This window comes from Monodelphis domestica, chromosome 6 (assembly GCF_027887165.1).
Source record: "Monodelphis domestica isolate mMonDom1 chromosome 6, mMonDom1.pri, whole genome shotgun sequence".
NCBI classification, from domain to species: domain Eukaryota; kingdom Metazoa; phylum Chordata; class Mammalia; order Didelphimorphia; family Didelphidae; genus Monodelphis; species Monodelphis domestica.
In genome coordinates, this window is record NC_077232.1 from 202,536,197 (window position 1) to 202,563,659 (window position 27,463).

General features: G+C 37.2%; 2 protein-coding genes across 9 annotated transcripts in view; one reads left to right on the plus strand and one right to left on the minus strand.

Annotated features, from left to right (window-relative positions):
- TMA16 (translation machinery associated 16 homolog) overlaps positions 1 to 14,630 on the plus strand; it is a 76,415-nt gene extending 61,785 nt beyond the window's left edge. The window contains exons 6-7 of the mRNA XM_007496158.3: positions 5,182 to 5,224; positions 13,146 to 14,630. Of these exons, the coding sequence (XP_007496220.1) occupies positions 5,182 to 5,224; positions 13,146 to 13,326 (224 nt within the window). The 3' untranslated portion in view covers positions 13,327 to 14,630. The remainder of the gene's footprint in view (positions 1 to 5,181; positions 5,225 to 13,145) is intronic.
- Positions 14,631 to 17,440: 2,810 nt separating this feature from the next.
- Positions 17,441 to 27,463, minus strand: part of MARCHF1 (membrane associated ring-CH-type finger 1) — a 1,076,407-nt gene continuing 1,066,384 nt past the window's right edge. For all 8 annotated transcript variants that reach the window (XM_056802855.1, XM_056802853.1, XM_056802852.1 and 5 more), the window contains one exon: positions 17,441 to 21,617. In XM_056802855.1, coding sequence (XP_056658833.1) covers positions 21,319 to 21,617 — 299 coding nt within the window. In that variant the 3' untranslated portion in view covers positions 17,441 to 21,318. The remainder of the gene's footprint in view (positions 21,618 to 27,463) is intronic.

A 27,463-nucleotide genomic window follows, 5' to 3' on the forward strand; every position in this document is an offset into this window, starting at 1 on the left:
GGACAATTCAGCTATGTAGTGAATAGTTTCTATAACTCTTTCTCACTAATTTAGATATAGATGGAGAGAGTTGTGTGCATGCATGTGTAAATGGATATAATATAGACATATATATAAGGTAGAAAGAGGAGTTCAAAATAAACTGCAGAATTTTACATCCATTTCTGGAAACATTTAGAAGAAATTATTATAGTCTGAATTTTTAGGGCCTAAATAAGGTTATTTGTTCTTTAAGAAATGTTGAAAACAAAAAGGTTGTCACTTAACATTTTAGGGGCTTCAAGTTTTTTATCTCTTATATGTTGAGGTTAAACTAGAACTATCTTCCAGCTCAAAATCTATGGTCCTACAATTTGCTTCCATACAATAAGGATGCATTATTTCATTATGATTGATTTTCCCTCTATCAACACAGATCTTAACATCTTTACAACTTAGGGTACACATTCTTCATGAATTCACTGAGAAATTTTATACCCTGTAGCTCATCTGACGATCAACCTATCCAGACTTAGCAAGGAAATGACAAGCTTACAGTCAGTAGAAGTATGCTAGCAAGTGTTATAATATTTGGCTTTCTTAGGGGGGAAAAAGTATGCATATGCACATTTATTATGAATTTTACTGATATAAAAAGGATGTATAGCACACAATTTGCAAACAGTAAAAATAGTGTTCTTTGATTCTCACAGGATTTGTTAATTTTTGCTGAGCTCTTGTATCTAGAGCCAATCTATGGTTGTAATTAAACCACAATTGGACAAATGGAGTTGCATCTTGATCCATTCTTTTCCCAATAAATTTGTCACTAAATCTGCCAGGTGACCTACTCTGATACTATGGTTTATCAGTCTCATACTAATTAAACTCATTAAACTGAAACCTCTATCAGCTTCAGCCCTTCAGACTGCTATCCTACTCTTTTTAAGCCTTTTTTTTACAGTTGTAGAACATTGTTTTGATTCCATATTAGTTTCTATAAAATCTCAAAAAATTTTCAAATTAGTCTCATCTCTTAAAATTTCTGTAAAATGATAAAATTGTTTCTCCACTAGCTACCCATGGTGAAATTAGTGCTTCTGAGGTCCAAGTAGATGGTTCTAATAAATTAAAATAATTAAAAAATGTTTTCATTTTTGTTGTGTCAAGAGAAGACTTAAGTTCAGGTGTCATACTATATTTTCTAGTAACATTCCTATGAAGAACATTAAATTTATTATTTTTCTTAGATGGAATATCTTTCAGCTTGCTTAGCGATCAACTCTTTAACTTGAGATTCATGTTTTGTATGTAATTCACAATCAAGGATGATAGGCACCACACACTTTTAAATATATTCTACAACGTTAGCATTATTCCATCACTTTGTCTAAACAATCAAAACAACAAATCAAGCCCCAGTTTGAAGCATTTGCTGGTTCCCATGGTATAGATACATCCACTGTTGCCATTTTCAAACTACTAATGTAATGTCACTGTCTGCAGAGTTGGGAAGAGATGTACACTATCATCGAGTATTATTTCCTCTGCAGATAGAATAGGCTGAAATAAATGCAAGAACATAGAGTGAAATGTAGTAGAATAATTAGGAGTAAAGATTTTTAGTATTTATAAGTATATACAAAACCTCTGGTTTTAACATTATTTAGTTATACATTTTATATAACTTAATTTTTAGCAAAAGCTATGTTTAATAACTGGCTCTCAAAATTCTTAAAAACTTAACAATTAGCTCTCACGAATCAGTTCAAGCTGGACTGAGCTGGTATATAATAATCACTAACATTCATATAAGTACTTTACAATTATTATCGTCTTTGATCCTCACAACCACCCTGGGAGGAGGTACTATTATTTCCCCCATTTTACAGATGAGGAAACTGAGGCAGACGGAGGTTAAATGACTACAGAGACACATAGCCAGTAAATATGTGAGACAGCATTTGATCTCATCTTCCTGGTTCCAGGCCCCACACTCTAACCAAAACCAATAACTAAAGGCAATGTATTCATTGATTAGGACCTGGAAGGGACCTTGGACTCATTTCAACTAGTTGAATTCAGCTAGCATTTGTTAACTAAGAAGCCACTTTGGGATTTTTTTGGGAAATGAAATCATTTGGGTACTCAAGAAGCTTACATTCTCCTAATGTATTGTTGGGGGAGTTTTGAATGGATTCACCCATTCTGGAGAGTGGTTTTGAACTGTAACCAGAGAGCTATAAGACCATACATACCCTTTGACCCAGCAATGTGATCATGCAGTACCTTTTCACTAGTAGGACTATTTTGAGGAAAATATATAAATAAGTGCCAGCATTATGTTTTTAATTTTGACACTGATGTCTCACAGAAGAATATGAAGTGATGGGGGAGCTGGAGAGCTCAGTGGATTCAGAGCCAAGCCTAGAGATGGGAGGTCCTAGGTTCAAATCTGGCCTCAGACACTTCCCAGCTGGGTGACCCTGGGCAAGTCACTTAACCCCCATTGCCTAGCCCTTACCACTCTTCTGCCTTGGAACCAATACATAGTATTGACTCCAAGATGGAAGGTAAGGGTTTAAAAAAAAAAAAGGAATATGAAGTGGTAACCCAACGTAATCCAGGTCTTATTGCCTATCTAGTGCAAGAAAAGGAGAGTTGTCTATAAAATAATAATTGGTTTTAACATGAATGAAACTGGCAATTATTAATAGAAGCATTAAAAACGTTGTGCTATAATAGAGAGAATGAATAAAAATATCTGAGGTTGAGTCCTAGGCCTTCCACTAATGAGCTGAAAATTGGGCATATCAATGAATATTAATTGACTTGTTCATTTGTCCAAAAGGAATGCTAAGTCTGATTGTTACTTTGATTTGGTGCTTTGAGGACAAGTGCCTTCCAATCTGATTTGTCTATGTAAGCTGCGAGATTAGATAAGCTTCTTGAGGTCCAGAGCAATACTATATGTAACATCTAACCCAGAATGCTGCATATAGAAGGTGCTTGCTAGACTAATACTTAGTAACAACCAACCATATTTTTTTTTTGGATAAATGAATTGGAATTTGTATGATCTAATATTCACTTTTCTGACGTCGTATCACTATTGTTTTGTTTTGTTTTTCAAAAAGAATGGGAAGGATAATATTTAACCTGGTCTAATTTTTGAGTTTTTGGCAAAAGATTGATAGTAGACTATTTTGACTTCTGAGATATATGTTATTTTTATGCATGTTTTCTATCCTATTCTTAACTGTGCTTTGGAGTTGTGAATTTTGCATGTTTTAAGCAACAAATAGTTTTCATCACTCAACCTATTCAGCATAAAATATTGGTCAGAAATAATATAGATTCGAGTGATAACATAGTAAATCTTGGATTAATGATGTTTGCTGCTTGAATTCTATGTGTAAGACCCATACCTTTGTAATTTTTCTTTTGGAAAGCATATTTGGGGAAAAAAGACAGTGTTACGATGAAGAACATAATAAACAAGAGGATGGCTTTTTATGAAGATTTTGATGAGTAGAGTTTTCCATTTTACTTAGTCTATGTCCAAATAGGGGAGGAATCTTCTCATTTTCACTGTAATAATTTCAGTATTATAATGAAATAATCTGGAATGGTTTTGTTCACTTTCAAAAGAGCCTGGTCTTTTCACGTTCATTATTTCAGTTTAATTTTATATCTTCCTATATATCATTTAATGGAAATAATTTACAATTTAACCTGATACGTTACATTTGATTAATTTAGTGCCTACAGATTTTTTTTTAATTTTATAATATTTTATTTGATCATTTCCAAGCATTATTCATTAAAGACAAAGATAATTTTCTTTTCCTCCCCCCCTCCCCCCGTAGCCAACGTGTGATTCCACTGGGTGTCACATGTGTTCTTGATTCGAACCCATTGCCATATTGTTAGTATTTGCATTAGAGTGTTCGTTTAGAGTCTCTCCTCTGTCATGTCCCCTCAACCGCTGTAGTCAGGCAGTTGCTTTTTCTCGGTGTTTCCACTCCCACAGTTTTTCCTCTGCTTATGAATGGTGTTTTTTCTCCTAGATCCCTGCAGATTGTTCAGGGACATTACACCGCCACTAATGGAGAAGTCCATTACATTCGATTATACCACAGTGTATTAGTCTCTGTGTAAAATGTTCTCCTGGTTCTGCTCCTCTCGCTCTGCATCACTTCCTGGAGGTTGTTCCAGTCTCCATGGAATTCCTCCACTTTATTATTCCTTTGAGCACAATAATATTCCATCACCAACATATACCACAATTTGCTCAGCCATTCCCCAATTGATGGGCATCCCCTCGTTTTCCAGTTTTTGGCCACCACAAAGAGTGCAGCTATGAATATTTTTGTACAAGTCTTTGTGTCCATTATCTCTTTGGGGTATAGACCCAGCAGTGCTATGGCTGGGTCAAAGGGTAGATATTCTTTTGTTGCCCTTTGGGCATAGTTCCAAATTGCCCTCCAGAATGGTTGGATCAGTTCACAACTCCACCAGCAATGAATTAAGGTCCCCACTTCGCCACATCCCCTCCAGCATTCATTACTTTCCTTTGCTGTTATGTTAGCCAATCTGCTAGGTGTGAGGTGATACCTCAGAGTTGTTTTGATTTGCATCTCTCTGATTATAGGAGATGTAGAGCACTTCTTCATGTGCTTGTTAATAGTTTTGATTTCTTTATCTGAAAACTGCCTATCCATGTCCCTTGCCCATTTATCAATTGGAGAATGGCTTGGATTTTTGTACAATTGATTTAGCTCTTTATAAATTTGAGTAATTAAACCTTTGTCAGAGGTTTCTATGAAGATTTTTTCCCAATTTGTTGTTTCCCTTCTGATTTTAGTTACATTGGTTTTGTTTGTACAAAAGCTTTTTAATTTGATGTGGTCGAAATTATTTATTTTACATTTTGTGACTCTTTCTATGTCTTGCTTGGTTTTAAAGTCTTTCCCCTCCCAAAGGTCTGACATGTATACTATTCTGTGTTTTCCCAATCCTACAGATTTTTTTTATTTTTAGTGAAACAAAAACATTGCCCCTTTGAGATAAAAAAAGAGAAATTTGTTTCTACATTAAGATTATTTTTAGATTTTTTTCTGCTTTTCTATCCTGATGATCAGTGTATTCAGTTTATGACAAAACTATGAAATGTATATAAATTGTGTTTTTTTTTTCCAGAGATTCCTGACATTGTGAATGTAAAACATCTGAGAACTTTCAGGTGAGTCTACCTACTCCATCATTAATTGACTTTTTCCCCAAGCACATAATTAAGAAGAATCTGATTTCCTTTAAAAAGGGATTTTGTGCAAAAAGAAAGCTTTCACCATCCTAAGGAGGAAAGTGATAAATAGAAAATTATTTAATAATTTTCTAGAGCTCTTTTTGCTCTCCAAAGTATAACATTGAAACTACCTCATGGATTACATTAGTATGGTTGCTTGGCAGCTAGCTCCTCATGTCAAAGTTTCATATTTTCCATATAGTTTTGTGATTTTTTAGTTTTTGTCCTCTAAAGAACTTTCTATTAGTTTCCCTTCTCATCTCCCATTTTATTAAAACAAGACAATAATAGCTCACATTTATATGTCACCTTTGAGTTTATGAAGCACTATATAAATGTGAATTTATTCTCATCTCACCTTTATAAATTAGGACAGGATTAGCAAATTGTTTAAGTTCAAATTCCCAGAACTTTTGAATATCATCTTTCTCATAGCCCTTTTATAATCTCTCTTTATAATCTTAGAGTGTTATCTAGGGGAAGCAAGTCCTGAAGTGATTGATTGGTGTGATAGATTCATAAATCGCCCATCAACAAGGAAACAGCCATTCAAAAAGTTCCTTTCTTTTAAAAAAAATCATATATTTGAACTGTTCAGGCTTTTTGAAAATGAATTAAATTGTAAGAAATACAGAGGGAAAAAAATCTCCATTCATTGTTTATCTCTGGACTAACCTCAGAATACATGCCATTGTTTTATTATTAAAAAAATAGGTCTGAAGTTCCACATTAACTAAGATTTAAATTAATCTTATTTGATGACATCTTCCTCCCTACACATAGCTAGCTGAAATTTCCAGTGATGAAGCTGTTTTATAGTTTTATTTAATTGTTGGATGAATAACAATTTGAAATAATTCTGCTGATCATAAGACCATAAATGTAAAGTAGGAAAGACTAGTGGCACTTGTCTACCTTCACCTAGGAATTTACATGTTATTTGAGTCCAGAGTCAGGAGGCACACTTGGAAAAAGTTCTCATCTAGCCTTTGCAGGGTACCTGGCCTGGGGTAGTGATGGGTGCTAATATTACCTCCCAAGGTAATTTGCCTACTTCACTTTTGGAAAACCTTGATTATTAGGAGGTTGGCCTATACAGAACGATTATATCCATTACTTTTATTTCCTCCCTCCTGCAATCAAGTAGATCATGTCTCATTCTCTTTTCTCACAATACCCTTTCAGATACTTAGAATCATAGATTTAGAGGTGAAAAGACCCCCAGAACTTTCCTTGGATGGTTCTTTTATTTAATTTGCATGGATTCTTTCTCCTTTATCACAGATAGCAACCTTTCCATGCCTTAGATGAGAATGTTTGTTAATTACTGTGGCTCATAAATTCATGACCTCTGGAAGTCTTCAGGTGATGACCTTCTCTGTACTTAGTTTGATTGGCCCTTGAACAACAGACATACCTTCTGTCCCTGTATCCATATTCAAATCCCTTCTAGTTTTTAGAACCTGCCAAAGGTGGTGGATTCCTGGCAGAGCCTTCAGAAGCCTCTGACATCAAAATCATATGGTACTGGCTAAGAGACAGAAGGGTCAAATAGTGAATTCTTGTCCCCAAAGCTGGGATTTGGGGTTTATCAAACACTGGCTTGCTGAGGTCATTTACCTCTAGTCTATTCCATTGATCCACCCTTCTATCTCTTACCCAGTACCATATTATTTTGATGATCACTGATTTATAGTACAGTTTAAGATCCAGTACTGCTAGGACCTCATCCTTCACATTTCTCTTAATTGATTTTTGAAATCCTTTTTTGAGCTCTTTCAGAATCTAAGTCAAATTTGTATTTTTCTTTGGATGTTGTAGGTGTTTGCTTTGCGTTCTTTATGCCCTTCTGTGTTTGTGCCTTGCTCTTTGTCTCCATAAAATTTTTCTATGGATAATTTTTTGTTGTTGTTTTTTTATGTTTGTTCATTTTCCTAGCCTTTTTTCTTGACTTTCACTTTTATTTTAAAGGTAGGCTCTGCTCTTCAGTAGGATACGGCATTCTCTTATACTTCATTTCTTCCTTGGTGTTACCCTTAACCTTATTTCTGGGTTTTTCCAAGTTTCAATTCTTCCAAGATGATATGATTGGCCTATGGGCTGGGAGCTCTGAGAGCCACCTCTCACTGCTGATTCAGTCACTCCCTGAGACTGCTGATGGCTCAAATTCTAGCCTCAGGCTTGGGCATAGGCTTTTGGTTTTACTCTGGGCTTGATCTGGACTAGCATACTACAGACTTCACTGCCTGGGGGCTCTGCCTAGAGCTTTGGCAAGGGCCAGCCAGGTTCCCACAAACCAGCACCCTGGGGACTGCCCCAAATTGGGATTCAGGTCCTCACTACAAGCCCAGGCTGGGATTCCTGCCTTGCTCTGAGCCCACACAGATAAGGCAATGCAGCACAGATTATCCCCTGACTGGAATTTCAGACCTCATAGCAGATATTTGCTTGAACCTTTAAGGGCTGTGCATTGGGTTGCAGTGCTATTGGCCCAGGTAGGGTTTTAGGGTCTGGATGTTGGTTTGGGCTCAGGTTCAGAACCTTCAAGAAATTCACTGCATGAAAATTGCTTCACTCTGTCTCCTTGTTGGTTCTCTCACTGTTGTATTCACTTTGTGGTGTTATTTTAACATTGGTTAGAGAGGATTCTCCTGGTGGTTTCGAGCTTCTCTGTTTCTACTCCACCATCTTGGCTCTGCCTCCTAATCATTCCTTTTTTAAATAATTAGCAACAAGTTAGTCTATGCCATCTACCACATAACTTCCTTTTTCCTTAACAATTATTGGTGTCACATTGTTCCCTTATTTTTTGTGATGTTTTGAATTGGTCTAATTGTAAATGGAACTTTTTGGACCTTCAGAAAGGGAAATACAGAGCTTTCTCTGCCATGTCTTCTGTGTCAAGTGCAGATATTGGTCTCTGGTAAGATTAACCATGACCTTGTTTTATGTAACTTGGGCACCCTACCCATAGCAGTCCTGGGGCCCAGGCTGATAGAGAAACAGTGTACTTTGAACTTTGTAGTGAAAATTAGACCCATGATGCTGGCATTATGTAGGGAATAGTATGCTCTCAGGGGACTAATGGCTTCTGCTCATGAGGTAACCTGAGAAGATACTCTATTATTTTTGGTTACTTTAAATTTTTATTTTTATTCTGAATTTAAACAACAAACAAAATTGACGTGTCTGTATATATTGTAAAACAGAAAAAGAAGATTTTACATGGAACTAGTGGTCTTGCATCTCAATTACTTTTGAAATAATTCATGATAGAGTTATTTCCATTGTTTACCATACCATTTTCTCCTTATTAATCTTTCTTTTTACATTTTTCCTAATTGTCATCTTTTCCTTGCTGAGTTTGTATTCTAACTATACAACTGAATTAGGGATGACTCCTACATCAGTCAAGTGTTTTGTTTGGACAGATAAAATATAATAAATTTCTTGTTTTTTAAAAAAATTGAAGTTATTTGTTATGTCTAGTCTACAGATTCTTGAATAAAATATTCATGAAGAAAGAACATGAGACTATGTTGTGCTCAGATCTTTAATCTCATCCATTCTGTCTTTCTTGATGTCTTTCTTGGCTTCCCTCTGTAGTTCTTACCATCTCATCATTCCCACCTTTCCCCTGAAGCCACTGAGTATCAAAGTATATATGGATTCAAATCTTGAAGATCTTTCTTATATAATTCTCTGAAGGTTTTCTATCCTTTCATCTTCTGTACCCAGGGCTGGTGCACAAGATTTAATTGTTTTTATAGTGATCTTTTTTGCAGATACTTATCACAAGCACAGCAGTAAAAGATGACCAAATGTCCTATTAAATAATGTGTCTTTGGGGCATTTGAACATTACAAAAGCCCAATTCTGTCTATTTCTTTCTTTGCTACTCTATGGACTCTCCACAAATCCTCCTTCCTTTTAGCTGAAAAATTTTCTTATTTCTTCTGACATAGTTTGTTCTACAAATTTTAAGATTGCCATGATTCAGTTCCTATAGTGGATTCATCTCTATAGTCACTGAACAAGATTCTCACATTTAGAGTAACAAATAACTGAGCTAAAAAATATAGATGTTCTAAAAAATATTATTTTTAACACCTTATTTCCCCTTTCCCATTATTCTTCCACTGTCATTCTAGAAGCAGGAGGTGGGGCTGCATAGAATCAAGGTGGTTTTAAAATTTGTTTTGTTTTGTTTTTCATGGCTTGTCTTTGGCAAAGAATTGACTATCAATTGACAGATGATGAATGTCTTTCTATTTAACTAGGCTGGTCCTTGCAAAGTAGACTTGGTCTGCTGCTGGAATTATATATAATTTTTTGAAATTTTGATTTAATTAGTTAATTTAGAACATTATTCCTTGGTTACAAGAATCATATTCTTTACCTCCCCTCCCCCACCCCTTCCTGTAGCCAACTGGCAATTCCACTGGGTTTTACTTGTGTCCTTGATCAGAACCTATTTCCATGTTGTTGTTTACCCTAGGATGTTCATTTAGAGTCTACATCCCCAATCATATCCCCTAAACCCATGTGATCAAGCAGTTGTTTTTCTTCTGTGTTTCTACTCACACAGTGTTTCCTCTGGATGAAGATAGTGTTCTTTCTCATAGATCCCTCCAAGTTGTTCAGGATTACTGTATTGCCACTAATGGAGAAGTCCATTACATTCAATTGTACCACAGTGGATCAGTCTCTGTGTACAATGTTCTTCTGGTTCTGCTCCTTTTGCTCTGCATCAGTTCCTGGAGGTTGTTCTAGTCTCCATGGAATTCCTCCAGTTCATTATTCTTTTGAGCACAATAGTATTCCATCACCAACATATACCACAGTTTGTTCAGCCATTCCCCAATTGAAGGGCATCCCCTCATTTTCCAATTTTTTTGCCACCACAAAGAGTGCAGCTGAATATTCTTGTACAAGTCTTTTTCCTTATTATCCCTTTGGGGTACAAACCCAGCAGTGCTATGGCTGGATCAAAGGGCAGACAGTCTTTTAGCACCCTTTGGGCATTGTGGAACTATATATAATTGAAGCCTTTTCAGCTTGGTAGAATTTGTCACTCTACTCTCCTGGAAGAGCTTTTGAAAAATTTTCATAACTTACAACCAACTCCCAGCATCCCTACAGAGTTCTTGCTAGATTAGCATATGGAAGAAGCATTTATTAAGCACCTGTTATATGCTAAGCATTGTGCTAAGAGCAGAAAAAAGCACATATTCTGCTCTCAGGGAGAAAGTTTATACTCAATTTGGCTAAGTAGAGCTGATCAAAAGACCCCAAAGTACTAAAGATAGTCATGGTGGGTTGGATGTCAAGGCATAGTGGAGAGAACACGGTCAGAGGAAACAGCAAATGGTGAAGCCTGGAGGATATTAATAGGTCACTGCAAGGTGGATAGTAGACTTGATGGTTATTCCAATCTTACCTGAAAGAATTGAGTTGTTGACTTCTTTCTTATTCCAACCCTTCAAGCTATCAAAATATCCAGACAAAGGAAATGAAAAAAAGGTAGTAGTATTCTCTCCATTTTTAGTTGCATACATGTAGCTGTCTGAAGTGGTGGCTGTGGCTTATGTGCCAGGAATTCTGCCGAGTGTTGGGTATAAAAATACAAAAAGTGAGACAGCTCCTGTCTTCAATTGGCTCTAATAGAGGAAATAAACACATATAATGGAATGCTGGCTAGAGAAAGGGTTGCTTTGGTCATGGAAGTTAAAAGGATGATGAGTATCATCAAAGATATTGATTGAATGGTTGTCTTGATTTGATTATTGTTTCCAGAGTGATTCAGAAAGATGCAAGTAGGTAGTGGTAAAGATTGCTGAGAACAATAGCATTGTAGATCTGGGTTGGGCAGAAAAGGAGACTTGCCAGTCAGAAACCTAAGGTTCAAATTAGTTTGTATTGCTAGTTTCTTTTATTTGCTAGTCTCGTTAATCTGAAATAGCATATCTCCAGCTCACAGATGCAAGAATCATTGAAGGAAAGGGATGAACATATTTTGGTGATCATATAGAGAATCACTCTCTTAAAATATGTTTCATTCTAACAGCTTCTGAAGTAAGCCAGACTGGAGAATCAAGAAGCCTTGTGGAATTGGTTTCAAATTCTGTCCTAAATATTTCCCAAGCTGTGTGCTCATAACCAAATAACTTTAGGACTTTGTTTCCTCATTTGTAAAATGGAAGGGGTTGAACTTGTTGATTTCTCAAGTCTCTTCTATATCTAGATCTATGTTCCCTAGCTAACTTTAAACATGAAAATTGTTTATTAGTTAAATACAGCTCCACTAATTTTTGAGGGAAGGCAAACAATATCTCTTCCAGTGGAAACATTAGCCCTATTGCTTGTAAAGATTCTAATGGATATTTGACCAGGATTTTACATGAACCTGCTATGATAAGCAATACTCACTGATGGTATTGTCAGCTGCATTATGGCTAGGATACAGTATTATTAAAAGAGTTTATTATCTCCTAAATCATATTAAAAGGTCTGACCATCTCAATTTCCTGTTCTATAATGTGGCTTCCTGTTGGATAAAATTTCAGAGCTTCTTCTTGTATCTTAAGCTCTTCCCGGCCTGGCTGCACTCATCTTCATATTTCTCTCATTCATACACATTTCATTCTAGCAAAGCTGATCTTCCTGTTCCTTCAGGCTGGGGGTTCTCTCTCTCACCTATGTGACTGTGTAGGTGGCTTTCCAAGACAGAGAGAACACGTTGTCTCCTGGCTAACATGTAGATAGTGCTTCACGGTTTACCAAACACACTTTCCCATCTCACAACAATCCTGTGAGGTGGGTGCTCTTATTATCCCTTGTATAGGGGAGGAACCTCAGGCAAGAGAGGCTCAGTGATCAGTCAGAGGTTCTGCAGCTAGAATGTCTGAAGCAGGATTTGGTCTCTGGTCCTCTTGTACTCTCAGGCCATGTACTATACAGTATGGTACCATCTAGTTACTGTGCTCTCCTGGCACCTAGCCCAATTCTGGGCACCCCGGAGGATTTTAACAAGCTTGTGAAATTGAATTACTGATTCTGATTGGCCATTCCCTTGAAGGCCACTATCTAAGAAAGCTCAACCCCTGTAACTCAAATCTGGAAATTCAGAATTTCTAGTTAGGTTACATTGAGATATGTGGGAAAAGGCTTCTCTTCCTCTAACTTTAAGTTGTTCTTGGCATTTCAAGTCAAGAAGATTAGACACTCAGTGGTGGGGCAGACATCGACCTGAGACTGACTTCTGTAAATGAATGGCATGCCATTGTACGTGGAGCTTATATAGTTAGGAACTTAGAATGCCTCCTTTCTTTACCTTTAGAATCACTGATTACGATGTCTCTCTTGCATATGGTCAGGCCTAACTGTGGCCGAACAAAGGTGAGAAAAAGGGCAAACTATTCCCCTTCCCTTATACTTTTCTACCTTGCTGCAATTAAAGTGTTATAGAGGATGCAGGTTAGGGTTCAGTGGATTGAGAGTCAGGCCTATAGATCATATTTGGTCTTAGACACATCCTAGATGTGTGACCCTGGGCAAGTCACTTAACCCCCATTGCTTCACCCTGACTGCTCTTCTGCTTTGGAACCAGCACACAGTATTAATTCTAAGATGGAAGGTAAAGGTTTTAAATAAAGTAAAATTTAAAAAAAAAATATGTAGCTTCTACTTACCTATCTTAAAACAGAAAATTCAGAAAGCTAGAAAATGTTCTGTCTTTGGAGAATTGCTGTTCTCTAGTGCGTTAAAATGTGATAAGATTGTATTTTTCTTTGTGGTATTTTTACCTTTGCAAATATTGATTATTCTCTTCTTTCTCTGTGCTCTCTCTTTCATCTAGGGAATGGAATGGTGATCTGAAGAAACTGCCAAATATTAAGATGAGAAAATTTTGTGCTAATGATGGAGTTTCTGACGAGGTTAAGAAGAAACATGTTGTGCCTCAAGAGGAGGACTTGGGGGAAATAGAAAGCAAAGAGGGGTCAGATGACTCTGATGAGGATATGCCGGAGGTGGCCTAGTTCTAATTAATTTGACTGAGGGAGAAATAATTATACTACAGAACTCTCAAGCATTGCTAGCAAATATTCTGCTCATACAGATTTATAGAATCTTTCTTCTGTTCTGGTCTGTTAAGTAATATTTGCTATATTGTTTTAAAATAATATGTTAGTAAGTCATATTTGAAGAATGCTTAATATTTTAATTTAAGCTATAAAAAAAAGAACTGCATACTCATGATCCTTTTACTTCAGTGTATCAGGATAAAGAAAAAGGAACTGGCATATGAGTTGAGCTCTTTTTTTATCACATAGAATATCAGAATTAGAAAGGATCATTAGGTTCTTCGAAATCCTACCCTTAACCATGCAGGAATCTCTTCTACAATATGCCCTTTAAGTGGTCATCCAATGTGTGCTCAAAGATGACCAGTGAAGGCATCAGTGGCTCCCAGAGTCAGCTGGAGCCTCTTGGGCTTACCTCTCAGTTAGGAAGGCTTTCCTTACATCAAGCTACTTCTGGTTCTGATTCTACCTTCTAGCTTAGCAGAGTGAGACCCATTCCTTTTTACCATGATAGTTCCTGAAAAATACTCCTCAAGTGATGTCCTTCCTCACATTTTTTCATTAGGTTTAAAGACTTGCTTCCTGAATATGCTTACTCACACTTCAGGAGCACTGCTCAGAGCTGGGCTCTACCAGTGTCAAGACAAATCCACCCCTTTCATGATTATACCACCCTCCCTCCTTTTATTAGGAAGTAGAAAAAAGTCTGTTTTGTAGAAGGAAAACATTCATCACTGACATATTAATTGTTGCCTTCATAATCAAAGAGAGTAGAAAAGTTAATAAGAACCACTAGTATCTTCTTATATTAATTTCCCTTCTTGCCAAGTTAATCTTTCTACTAAGAGGGGCACAAATGAATTTGGATTTGCTTCTCTTGGTGGTCTATGATTTTCTGATTTCCCATCATAAAAATATAATGCATATTTCTATAGCTAAAATAGTCTCAATATGTAAAAAAATAATCTTTGTTTACATTCTTTCCAAGGGTTGGAATAAGTTGACAGGTAGTGTGCCTTCCTTCAGAACCAAAAGAAACACTAACATTTGCTAGAAATGTGGGGTTGTGCAGTGGTATAACTTACAACATGCTTCTAATGTTTGTGTCATATATTCATAACAAAAAGTGAATTGTTCAGGGAAAGACAGGTTGAGAGATTATTTTTTGTTAACTATTAAAGCAATTTGCCAGTGTTTTAAAAATATCTATCCTGTATGAAGACTAAAAATAAAACTTATTTTTATATTGGTGGTACTAACTTCTTTGTTCCTTCAGTGTTATGGTTCATTCTTATTTACTCTGTTTCATTAATTTAATACTAAAGGAACGATTTCATAAACATTTTAGATTTTGCAAGTCTCTAAAATTTTATATTCTCAAGATGCGTCATATAGTAAATAAGTGAATGATCTATGCCAACAGAGATTACAATGGTCTGTAATTTAGTAGATAAATCTTAGTTGCATGAGGAAGTTCTTATTTGCCTCATTATCAGACAGCTGGTGATTGTGAGGAGAAGTTAAATTGAGGAAATCCTGATTTCCTAGAGCAGCCTTCTATTACTCTACTTGTATTATAGGGGACTAATGACTGTCAAGCATTAGAACAAAGGTCACAAGAGGTCTTTCTGCTTCTTACTGTGCTTGATTTATCAACTACACGGGATCTCAGTTTCACTAGCTGCAAAAGGAAAGGGCTGGACTTGGCTGCTGAAAGAGGGAGCTTGACTTGATTACTTCTATGGCTCTTTCCCACTTGAAATCTCATCTTCTGCTCTTATTTTCTTGGGCCTGATTGCTTTCCTAAGTTTGGCTTTCTACCAAATAAAAGGTATCCTAGACAAGAATGTGATTTTTTAAAAAACCCTTACCTTCTATCATAGAATCAATACTGCGTATTGGTTCTAAGGAAGAAGAGTGATAAGGGCTACGCTAGGGGGTGTTAAGTATCCAGGGTCCCACAGCTAAGAAGTGTCTAAGGCCAAATTTGAACCCAGGACTTTCCATCTCTGGGCCTAGCTCTCAATCCACTGAGCCACCCAGCTGCCCCCAAGAATATCATTCTTAAAGAAGCTTCCTGCCATCCAGGAATCCAATCTTGAGGCATAAAGGAACATGGGAGTTTTATCTTTCCTTGGATCAGAAATAAGACCGTCTTAAGCTTTTCTCATAAAAAGAACCTATCCTTGGAATTGATTTTCTAGGAGAGTTTATTTTTTTGCTCTTGAATGGATGCTCTTTGCATCCATTGATCAATGTCATTAATTTATAAAATGACCAGGGTTGATGGGGCAGGAATAGAACAATTTTTGCTTATGGAAAAAGAATGAAGCTGTCTCAAGCAGGAAATAAAACCATAGACAGCCTTTTTAACAGTTTTAACTCACTGGTAACAATGGTAGTCTTCCCCATATTTTCCCTTGAAAAATTTTAGAAATCTTTCATTGTTAACTGGGAATAATCAAAATAATGACCCTGCTTCTCAAACACCACCACTATCTCTCCTCTCGCCTAGCTACACTCACTTTAAAAAAAAAAAAGGTTGAGATAACCAATAGTGATGGGGGGAAGGAACAATATTTCATTACTCATCACCCATTCTTTGTCCCCAAGGTTTGTCCTCTGATCTATGTTCTCTTCAGTTTAAGATAGCCCCACACATAAAGACTCATTTGCGGTTCAATTATAAAATGGAAATTTTTGTTCAATTCCTGGCTTTTCTTCCACTTCCAAGCATGGTGGCTTTGGGTAAACGATTTCTCCTTTCTTGGGTTCCATTTCCTTATCTATAAATTGGAGAGAATATGTACATAAAATTGTTCTAAGGAAAATATTCTTTTAACCTTAAGGTGAGCCATTCTAGGATGATTTAGCAGAGGATGGTGAAAAAGAATGCTGCATTTAGAATGAAGCCCTTGGTTCAAATCCCAGTTCTCCTACAGCTTTGTCCTTTGGAGTCCCGCCATCATAAGTTTTGCAGGCTTACAACCTTGGTGTCATACTCTGCTCTTTACTCACACTCACCTGATTTAACTCAATCTGTGCACTCTTGGGACTTTCTACCTTCCTAACACCTGCCCTCTCCACTCCTACAGATAGCACTTTAATACAAGTCCTCATCACTTCTTACCTAAACAATTAGTATAGCTCACCTTTATGCCTGAGCTCTCTCCCTTCTTCAATCCAGCTTTCACTGAGCTGCCAACATGATTTTCCTAAAGTGCATATTTGATCTTGAAGTTAATAGGAAGCCACTGGAGTTTACTAAATAGAAAGGTAAACACCCCAAATATTCTTTTAACTCTCAATCCATAATTATAGCCATAATGCATGAATCTATCTTAAATTCAATTAATTGTTCCTACGCCTCTTTCCAGAGAAATTTTTTTTTCATGTTCTTTATTTGCAGGATACAAATCAAGTCTATCTTTTGTGAGAAAACATTACGATTGCCTAGAACCAATGGGGATTTAATTTGGTAGGCCTTTAAAAAATCCCCCAAATGCCATTAGCATGCTTATTTTACACGTCCTTATAATTTTTATCATTGGACGTGCTTTCCGCAAGCACAGAAACTCTTATGTTTGGAGTAATTGCCTAGGGCTGATTAGCCCATTCACAGCCTACTTACTACATGTTGCAATGTCCCAGTAGAGGAAGAAGAGCTCTTGGGAGGCAGTGAGCCCCCTAAATACTAAATTGTGATCTCGCCCAGGTGGAGACTCAGGTGAGATTATAGGGAATTCTGGGAAGTTCCAAGGACTTCTGGGAATTATCTCCATTTTTACAGTAAACTTTAAGGTATTGAAAGTCACTGGATTATAATTAACAACTGAAATTGTGTATTTGATTGTAAGTGACTTGGGCCATGACATGATTCTTCCCCAAACCCTTCTCTGTTGCTTTTATATCGACTGATACACCATTTTGTCTCTCCCTCTTGAACCTGGAAACAAGTGTTCAACTGAGGGGAACCAGAAGAATGCTGAAATGTTTCAGGTAAGAACCCATAGAAATTTGAACAAACAAATTTAATTAAATTAGGTAAAAAGAGAGAAAACTTCAAAGGTTTGGGTCACTTTTTTAATATACAAACTTTTTCTTCCACAGATATTTTCTTGTCCTTCATTTTCTTACTTAGTACACGTTAGTTCACAAAACATCTAATTGTTTATGCAAGATAATTGGATAAAACCAGAATAACACAAATGCCCAATCTCAAGAATTGCACACAACCAGGATATTCTTTTATTTGTGTAAGTGCAGTGATCGCTTTCAGAATGGGCTTTCTTCAGATGTGGAGGAAACACTGCAGCCCAAAATTACAGTACTTCCTTTCAGCTTTGTGGGTATGTGAAATAGCACCATTGGGCTGATTTAAGGAAAATAAAACTGCTTTCACTCTTCTTGGTTAAACTGTAAACTCTTAAAGAATCATAATTGTGTGTGAGGAAGCTCTATACCCCCTCCCCAAATCTTCCCTTTAATCGGACAATCAAAAAATTAAATTAATGTCAATACAGACAACTAAAATAATCCATATTTTCTAAGTCGGAGTTAACTTCCCTCTAATATTTTCCTCACTATGGTGAGCTCATTTCCCCAACCGAACAGAATAGACAGTTGTAGGTATGTAAGGCACCTTTTGCAAAAACAAAAACAAATCACAAGGATTTGCAGAAGGTGGCTGTATGATCGATGCTGTTGGTCTGGAGTTTTGACTTTATATTAAAGTGCAGTTTAGGTTGAGAGTTAATTTTGGAGCCTTCTCAAAGATAGCATACCTTCCTTTAGCAACCTTCATGTTCTCTGTTTCCTTATCTCCACCCTTCCACCCTATACTTCTTTTCTGTCTCTTGCCCCGTTTTACATTTTAAGCTTCCCAGTTTTTTGGTGGTTCATTCTTGTTATTAAACTCATGATCCATAATCTCATAGAAGGGAAAGGGCCATTCATTTAATTTTTCTGATATGCATAATACTTTGGTGGTATTACTTTTACTTTGGTGGGCTTACTATTAATAAGACCCAAAATGTTTTTTTTTTCCCTTAACTAAAAAGAATCAGGGTTGTAAATGAGAACTGATAGCTGGTCATATTAGTTTAGTTCTCTTTCACTTTATATCACTACAAATACCTGAAAAAAATTTTTGATGCTTTTTCTCAGGGACTTTTGGTGGGGAGGGTCAATATTTTTCTGTCTCTAGAGCAGCACCTCTTAAGTTCAAAAACAACTCCTGAATGAAGAAAAGAGTAGAAACCTCCATTGGAAGGGCTGTATGCTTCATTGCCTTACAAAATATAAAAGAATAAACCTTCAACACTAGATGCTTAATTTATGTGACTCTTTCAAACTGAAAGAAGACAACATTGCATGATAATTGCACAAAGAATCAGAATCAAGAATGCTTTGGGGATTAATGAAAGTACAGCATAGAGAGGAAATTGTGGAACAAAACACTGGGTTACCACCTTTTGCAGCTACATTTTCTTGGGCTAATAACCTTAAATTCTCTCAAATTTATTAACAACTTGCCATCTCTTTTTCCTATTAAGAATACTACTCAAACCCCTATCTCTGTTGGGAATCATTTTCTTAGCATTAAGCATAGGCTCGAATCAATGAAACCTCATTTTATTGCCTCATCTCACTACTGTGGTATAGATTGTGCATATGTCTGTGATGGCTAAATTTGTAAAGAGATTGCATCAAATCTGTTTGGGGTGGTTATTGTCGAAATAATCTGTGCCCTGTAGGTGAGTGAAAACAGTGATATTCAAAATGTTTTTCAGGTGACATATTTCTCTGGAAATGCCTTTTATCATTGCTAATCCATTTTTAAAAAATGGACTGTTTTATATAAAGTCCAAGAAAACAAGTTAGAAAATTGAAGCAAGATTAATTAATGCTCTTGTGTGAAACCCACGGTTAAGCCTCTCAAAGCTAGTGTTAAAGTCATGGATTCACCTTTAAAGCTTTGGATCAGAAATTTTAGAGAAACTTAATTAAGTTCTTATAAGGGCTCAGGTTTTTAAAAAATGCAACTGATCATGCCTGTGTCTGTGCATAGTTGGTGCATTTCATTTCCACCCATGTTATTTCATCTGCTTACTTCCTCATCTCATATCCTCCACACCACGCTGCAGAGCAAGGATTTATACAAACTTGGTCCCATTGTGGTTGGAAAACCATTACATTTTGCTTCTGTGTATATACATGAATACATTAAAAAAAACTGACAAATTGTTCATCATACTTAGTATTTCTAGGAATTGGGATTGTTTGGACTCTGGAGACAGTTGCTACCAGTTAGCATAGTCCATCTCCTCCTGGAAGGGTTTTTGATTTCCTCTTCCTATGACAAAATCCTTCAACCACGAGAGCACAGAGGAAACTCAGGTAATTACAAATTGCATCAGCGTGATAATTAAACTTGTGCAAACCATGCACTGGTTTTTATGGCCACCATGGCTATCTTTGCCACAATAATAAATATGACAATTAACAAAAGCAAATCACACTTTTTTTTTCTTTTTTTTTATGTACGACATCTTTCTTTGAGCACACCATTATACCTAGGATCATTAGTCTAGCTCACTGCAATGTCATTCACACTTTAGTTTTACATGAATATGCAAAGAACACAATAACAACAGAGCTGTCCAGCTTGGAGAACTCAGTTCTCTCAGAGTGGGATTCACCAAAACCAACAGAGCAAAGCAGACACTGGCCTTTTTAAAGGGTCTGGATGCCCTGTCATCACTGCCCAACAACTTCTCATCTGGGCACTACTTCAGAGGCTCTCTGTGTATGTAACCAAAAGCAACTTTAAATGACCCTCCATTCCCAGGTGCTTCAAAGTAGCAGAAATGGGTTATTTCTACCACTTTACATAATGTTGCAGCTTGCATCTGGTTTTTAACCTGTTAGGGACATGGTAACACTCTTTAACCATTCAAGCAGGGTACTTGGATTGAACTAAATTGAATGCTTTGTAAAAATCATACACTAGTGAATCCTTTTAATACAACACGCAATGAAGCTTCTGTTCTAAAAAATATTCAAACATTGTATCCAAGGCGGTCATCTCTGTTTTGGTGGCAGCAGAGAAGACATAGGACCAAGTTGTTGGCTTGGAATTTTGGTTGGCATTTTCATGAAAGATAAAACAAAAAAATATTGTGAAACTCTGTTCTTCATAAATATTTGTCGAATATCATTTCTCAAAAACATTTCATTGTACACAATCAAATGTGTAATTGCATCTATTTCTAACTCATGCAGCTGTCAAAACAATCAGGCTCCAGCGTAGCTGTAAAAATCTATTTGCCGTCAAAGTGTGAAGTCTCAGAAAAATATGCATCCTTTATAGAATTATAGAATTTTACTAATGCAAGGGACCGTAGAAATCATCTAGTCCATCCTCTTGAAAGTCTGTTCCTGATTTGATTTAGGACTAATGCAAGCAACTTTTAAAGATTTTTAAGCCGGATGTATTTGCTATTCCAGTCAGTATTGAAGATGAATTCTTTTGTCAGAAAAGACCCTAGAAGTAACACACGCTGAAATTCAAGTCTTCATCCTTCCCCCACTTTCCTCTTGCTACTGTGATCCGTGACAAGTTTCCAGGCAGTTTCTTGACATTTATGTTAAAAAGCGTACCTTGCCACAAAGAGTTTGTTTGCATTCTTTCAGAAAGAATTCTCTAAACAGACTTTATACATACATGTCCACATCCCACTTTAGGCCCCAGCGTTGTGGGATCCTGGTCTTTTGTTGGACTTGGCCCATATCATCTGATGCATCTTTTGTGTTCTTGGAGGGTGCTTAAGGAGTCGGGTAGCTGGGACTGGGATGGGGGAAACAATGCAAAATCACTTCTGCTCTCTCTAGTCACTGAGGGCTGGAAAACCTTTCAGACTGGTGAAACAAGGTACACTGATGCCATCAGACCGGTATGACTTCTGGGGTTCCACCCTCTGTGGTCAGCAAAGCATTTGTGCCCGTTTGGGACACGGGCACCACCACCGCATCCTTGATGTCTGTGCTCACATGACAGGGGAGATTCTTCTCCAGCTTTTTGGCAGTGTCAGGGCAGTTCTGCACAAAGATCACACGGTTGTAGGCCTTCAGCCTTCGCCACAGCTGCACATAGACTTTGCACTGGACATACATGAAGACAAGGCCTCCTGTGAAGCCAATGGCTACCACAACTAGTTTTGTCCAGAATGGCCATTCAAGGACACCTTTCAATAGAAAAAAAATAAAACAAAATTAGTCTCTGTGTAATCCAAATACTTTTTTTCTACTTGATCAATGATTCATTATTATTAAAAAAAATATTGTCTAATATCGCCGTGATTGAGTACCGTCTGTTTCAAAGCACTCATCTATACTTTAAATGTGCACCTTTGATGATTGTCACCTACCGCTCACATTATAAAGTTTTTATCACAGTGCCTGCCCTCCAGGAACTTATATTTTACTCAAGCCATATAGCATTCCAGTAAGGAAATAGAAAATAATTTTTGGAGGGGGAAATGCCAACAACTGGATGGGAGAGAGACTGGAAAAGGAAGACTTGGTGTAGGAGGTGGTACCTAAAAGCTAAGCCTTGAAGGGAACTAGATTTGAAGAGGTGGACTTAATAAGGATGGAAAAAAATTCCATTTCTTGAATACACAAGTAAGAAATGTAGCTCTACAAGTTTGGTTAAAACATGGACTATTTGAAGAAAATAATGTTGAAATAAATTGTGATGGGACTTACGTGCCAAACAAAAGAGTGGGGGTAGTGGGGAGGAACTGAAATTTCTTGAGCAGGAGTGGTATAGTCAGACTTGCATTTTAGGAATATCAACTTGTCATCTGTATAGAGAGTGGATTGAAAAGAGGAGAGACCAGAATTGGGGAAACCAATTAGGAGGTGAACAGATCTAGCTATAAAAGAATAGATAAGAAAATTGTATGTGTCTTAGAGTGAAAGTAGACATATTGTTGATGTTGAAAATGACAGAAGTGCCTTCAAAGACAGGGAAATTATGAGCAGGAGTGGCTTGAAAGGCTCTGTTTTGAACATGTTAATTTGCCTATTAGATACGCAGATGAAGGTGTCCCTTGGACATTTGATGATGTGGGAGAGAAATGAGGGTTGGGTGACCACAGATTCGTCTGCAAGAAGAGGATCATTGCAACCACAGGAGATTTTGAACTCAACAAGAGCTAGAAAAGAAAAGCAGGAGCCCAGACAGACACCTTGGTACACATCCATGGTGAATACAGATTATGATCAAGCAAAAGAGACAGAAAAAGGGCAAGAACCTTGTGAGGAAACTCCTTGAGGGCAAGGACTCTGTTGCCCCTTTTTGCATCCGTAGTGCTTGGTCCATGTTGTAGTCAGCTTAATAAGTGTTTGGTTCACATAGAATAGTACCCAAGAGAAGGGGGTGGTGGACAGTATTGGTCTCCTCCAGGACTTCCTATCACTTATGCAGTGGAGGGGAGATGCGGACTCATAGAAGCTCACATCTTCACTCTACCAACTTGAGTTCTACTTGTCTACTTGATACAGAGTTTATAATCTTTGTTTCTCTTGTATCAGAATGTGGCACCTATCCCTTCCCTCTAATTCTCTTCAGCATCTCCTCACTGGCCATTCTGGCAAGCATACCCAAGACAGGAGTTCAAAAACTGCTCCTTTTTTTTTGCTAACAGAGTAGACCAAATTATAAGTAGTTCAAAACCACAGAAAACCTTAAGGTGAGTTTTAATTCAACACTCAGGCAACAAATAGAAATTAAGCACTTATTCTGTAAGATACAGTGCCTTGTGCTGAGGGCTACACTAGAGATGCCACACACTCAAATAAACAAGCCAGATTAGTATATCAGCACACACACACACACACACACACACACACATGTACAAAGTCCTCTCCGATCACTCTTGGTTAGGAATGAGGGAAGAAGTTTCATAGCAACTTCCTATTTCACCTGTTTCTTTTAAAGTTGTTTTTTTTTCCCTGAGAGTCTAAGACTTAATGGTTAAGACTTGATGGACTTGAAAGTATATTAAAATTAAAAATTAAATTAAAATTAAAACCTCAGACATTTAATAGCTGTTTGATCATGGGTACAAAACTTCTCCCCTCCAACTTCCTTATCTATAGGGATAACAATATCGAACTGCCTATCTTGAAAGAATGCTGGGATCCAATGGATTTGGAAACAAAGTGCCAGGGACATGAAATGTATTGTTATTCTGATTCAAATGACTCTACTCCCTGTTGTAGAAATAATATAAGGCCAAGAACAGACTGATATCTAGAAAAAATGAAAAATGGTGAAAATCAGTCGGCCAATAGTCTTGACTGTATGCATGTGATGTACAAATGTCACCTCTACATTATATTGTTATAATACTCAGCCAGCAGTCAGAATTCTGAAAGGGAAGGGCAAAGGCCCGATGGTAAAGAAAACAGTGATCAAGAAGCCCATTTCTTGTTATAAAAGAGAAATGGAGCTAGCCTGGAGTGTCCAGGCCTGTTAACATTTTAGTATTGTGTGAAAAACCTAATTTGGGACTTTAAAAAGCTGGGTTATTTAATTTCCCCTGATAATCAATAGTAACAAAACACATCGAGTAATAACTAGTCACATTCTAGGATCATTTAGTATAGGGGCAGAGACTGAGAGCATCTCTTCATTACTGATGCAGATCTCTAGGTGAGAAGGGATGAGGGCCTGAACTAAGGTGGGTGGCTGAGAAAAGGGTGGGCAAGTGTGGTTGAGGAAATAGTGAGGAGCTGGGGATAATGCTAAGTGTATAACCTGGGCAATTGGAAGAATGGTGGTGTCCGGGGCAGAAATCAGGAGGAAAGGTAGTGAGTACTATTTTAGACATGTTGAGTTTGATAGTCCCCAGAACATCCAAATTAAAATGTCCAGTGGGAAACTGCTAATGTAGACTAAGGAGTATGGAAGACACTGGGGCTAGGTACAGAGATCTGTGAGTCTTTGGGATCAGGGAAACCGGTATGGTCACCAAGAGAGAATTTAGTGAGAACAAAGTTTAAGGGTATGATAAGGGTGATGAACCAGCAAAAGAAGCATGATTAGAGAGAGAACTGGAAGAGTACTGCATTGAAAACTCAGAAAGGAAGGAGAATCCAGGGTGAGAAAAACTGAAAAAAATGCCAGATTGGATAACTAAGAGATTATCTGATCTTATATATGTTGTATATATGTGTGTACCTATTTTGATGCCTCCCCCACTAAAATTAGAATGTAGATTTTGTTCTTTGTTTGCTTAGCATAAAGAAATAGTTTAATAAATGTTTGTTGCTTGACTGATTTAACTTTGGCGAGGATTACTTTCCATCCTTTCAGATCAGAGATATCAATGAAAGAATAAATAAAGAAAATGAAGTTTTGAGGTGAAGAATTGGTACCAGAAAATTGTGTCACTCTTAATTAAAATAAAGAGGGATGTCAACTAAGAGAGGAGTAGGTGTAGTATTAAGTTCTGGAACACAGGAATTTTAGAACCATCACCATGCACAATTTCATAGCAAATCAATCAGAAATTAATGGAAAGATTGCTATGTAGTGGTGAAAAACCCATGTGGTGAATTTAATAGATGTATAACATAGAGGTGGAAGTTCTAATAGTCTGCTGGTTTGGGATTGGGAGTGGGAAAAGCATAGGGGGTTACCCCCATGGAGAAAGGGATTTTAAAGAAGAAGACTGGGAACAGTTGGATGACTCAGTGGATTGAGAAACTGGTTCTAGAAACTGGAGGTCCTGGGTTCAAATCTGGCCTCAGACACTGTCTAGCTGTGTGACCCTGGGCAAGTCACTTAACCCCCATTGCCTAGCCTTTACTGCTCTTATGCCTTAGAGTCAATACACAGTAGGTAAGACAGAAGGTAAAGGCTTTAAAAAAACAAAGAAGGCTTTGCATGGTTGAAAAGGTTAGCCATTCTGACTATGAATAAACAGAAGGAAGTAAAACCAAGACCAAAGGAATGGCTGGAGAATAGGAAGGGGTCCAAGAACTGGAGGGCCATAATGAAGGTAAGGAGCAGGTTCAGGAGAAATTAGGTGAAGGTAGAGGTAGGAAGACATTCTTGAAATGTATTGTGAGGGCTAAGCAGGCACCTCTGCTAGTGCCTGAGGTAGAGGCTGTAGGAGGTCACATCTCAGAGCTACTTAGGGGCAAAACTAGGGAAACTAACTCAGTCAAATCTTGGGCTACTCAACATTCTACTTTTGCCTTTAATTCTTTTATAAGCAAGATGCAAATGAATGACTTTGCTAATTGTTTTGCCTATTTCAGACCTCAGACAGTCAACCCCTCCCCCCCAGCTGCTTAGTCATTTAGATAAGCTGACTAATTTATATTGTGTTGTGAAGCAAAAGGCATTTTTCAAGTTGGAAACACTCCATAACCGCTAGGTAGCATAGCAATAATAACTCTTGCACCCTCCTAAAAACCACTCCTTGGTGCCATCGTCAGAACAATGAAGTGGCCGGGCTGCGATGATGTAGCATGTAGGACTTCCTCACGTTATACTGGATGGATGTGAGCCATACAATTCTAGAAAAGGTGCATGTCATTAATTTACTCTAGAAGTCCAAACCCTGTCAACAAATTCCAGGAAATGAGATGACTATAGCATCTCTGTCAAGATCTGCTTGAATTTGGAGCTAAAACCAATAATAATAATAATAATAATTCAATAAAAAATTACTAGAGTAGAAATGACTTTCTATATTTACATATTTACAATTTGGTGCTGTTTTTTTTTTTTCCCCTCAACCTCCCAAAATGTGCAGCTGGAATCTTGCAAAAATGACTTTGCTTTTCTCCTCATGATGGCTCAGGGTCATAAGCACTACCTAATTAGGTGAAATGTAATTATCTCATCCGATCTAATTCCAGATTTAATTATAGCTACATTCATACCAAAAGCGGATGAAGGTTTGGAATATCTCTTCACATCTGCACCTTGTATGCTAGTTTTTAGGTCTAATAATCTGGTTTTGATGGAATGTTGGGTGTGTTTGCATATTTACACAACTTTTCTTAATCAAGAAAATTGAGCCACAGGCATTTGTTCTAACTTTAATAGGTGGAAATTGCTTTGACTAGTGTAACACTTAAATGGATGGGATTGCAATTAACCTGAATCTGGCTTGAGCAGGGAGGGCAGGAAGCTGGTAGTTGGGTCTGATGAGATTTTAAGTCTGACCATTCCTCATTTTTGGACTACAGATATTTCATTTGTTGGGGTTTCAATTATAAAATGAATGGAATATCAACAAGCTGACATGTTTTAAGAAATGCATTACTTTATGGGAGTGAGTTTTGCTTAAAAGCTTGTAAAATGTGCTGAGTTCTAAGCTGTGGAGTTCAGCTCTCATTAAAAAAAAAAAAACAACCTTCTCAGCTTCCCAGTTCTTGATGTTTTATTAATATTTTTCTCTTTGGCATTGCAAATCTATTAGACATCACAGGGTTTCCTTGTGCATTTTGATCTAAGGCTTACTTACACTGTAGTTCAAATGGATAGTACTTTTAAGAACCTGTGTGGCCATATTGCAAAGACAGTCTTGGGCATTTTCCTTCCCATTATCTGTTTATAACTTGAGTAAGTCACAGTTTTCAATGTCCTAAAACCCATCGCCAATGTCAACAGAAAGGGCACATCAAAATACTGATGAGTTTAATTTCCAAGAGTGGTTTAGTGTCAGCCTGGGAGAGTATTGCTTCTGCAGTAAAAGCTGGTTTATCTGGCATTATTTCAATTGAACTTCTGCTAAATGACATGTCTGCACATTTACAATACCATGAAACCAGTACACCAAATGGTGACCCTGAATGAATCATCAGAGAAAGATTTCATTGTGTCCAGTAGACCTTTAAGTGGATTTCATCCTACTTTAATCCTTTGGAAATGGCTAATAAATGGATGGCCTGAATGCTGACTGTCAATTAGCAAGAATATTTGATTATAGGAACCTTTTTCTTCATGATCCAAAATCAGCACATAGTTGGTGTTCAATAAATGTTTGTTGACTAATACAATCGC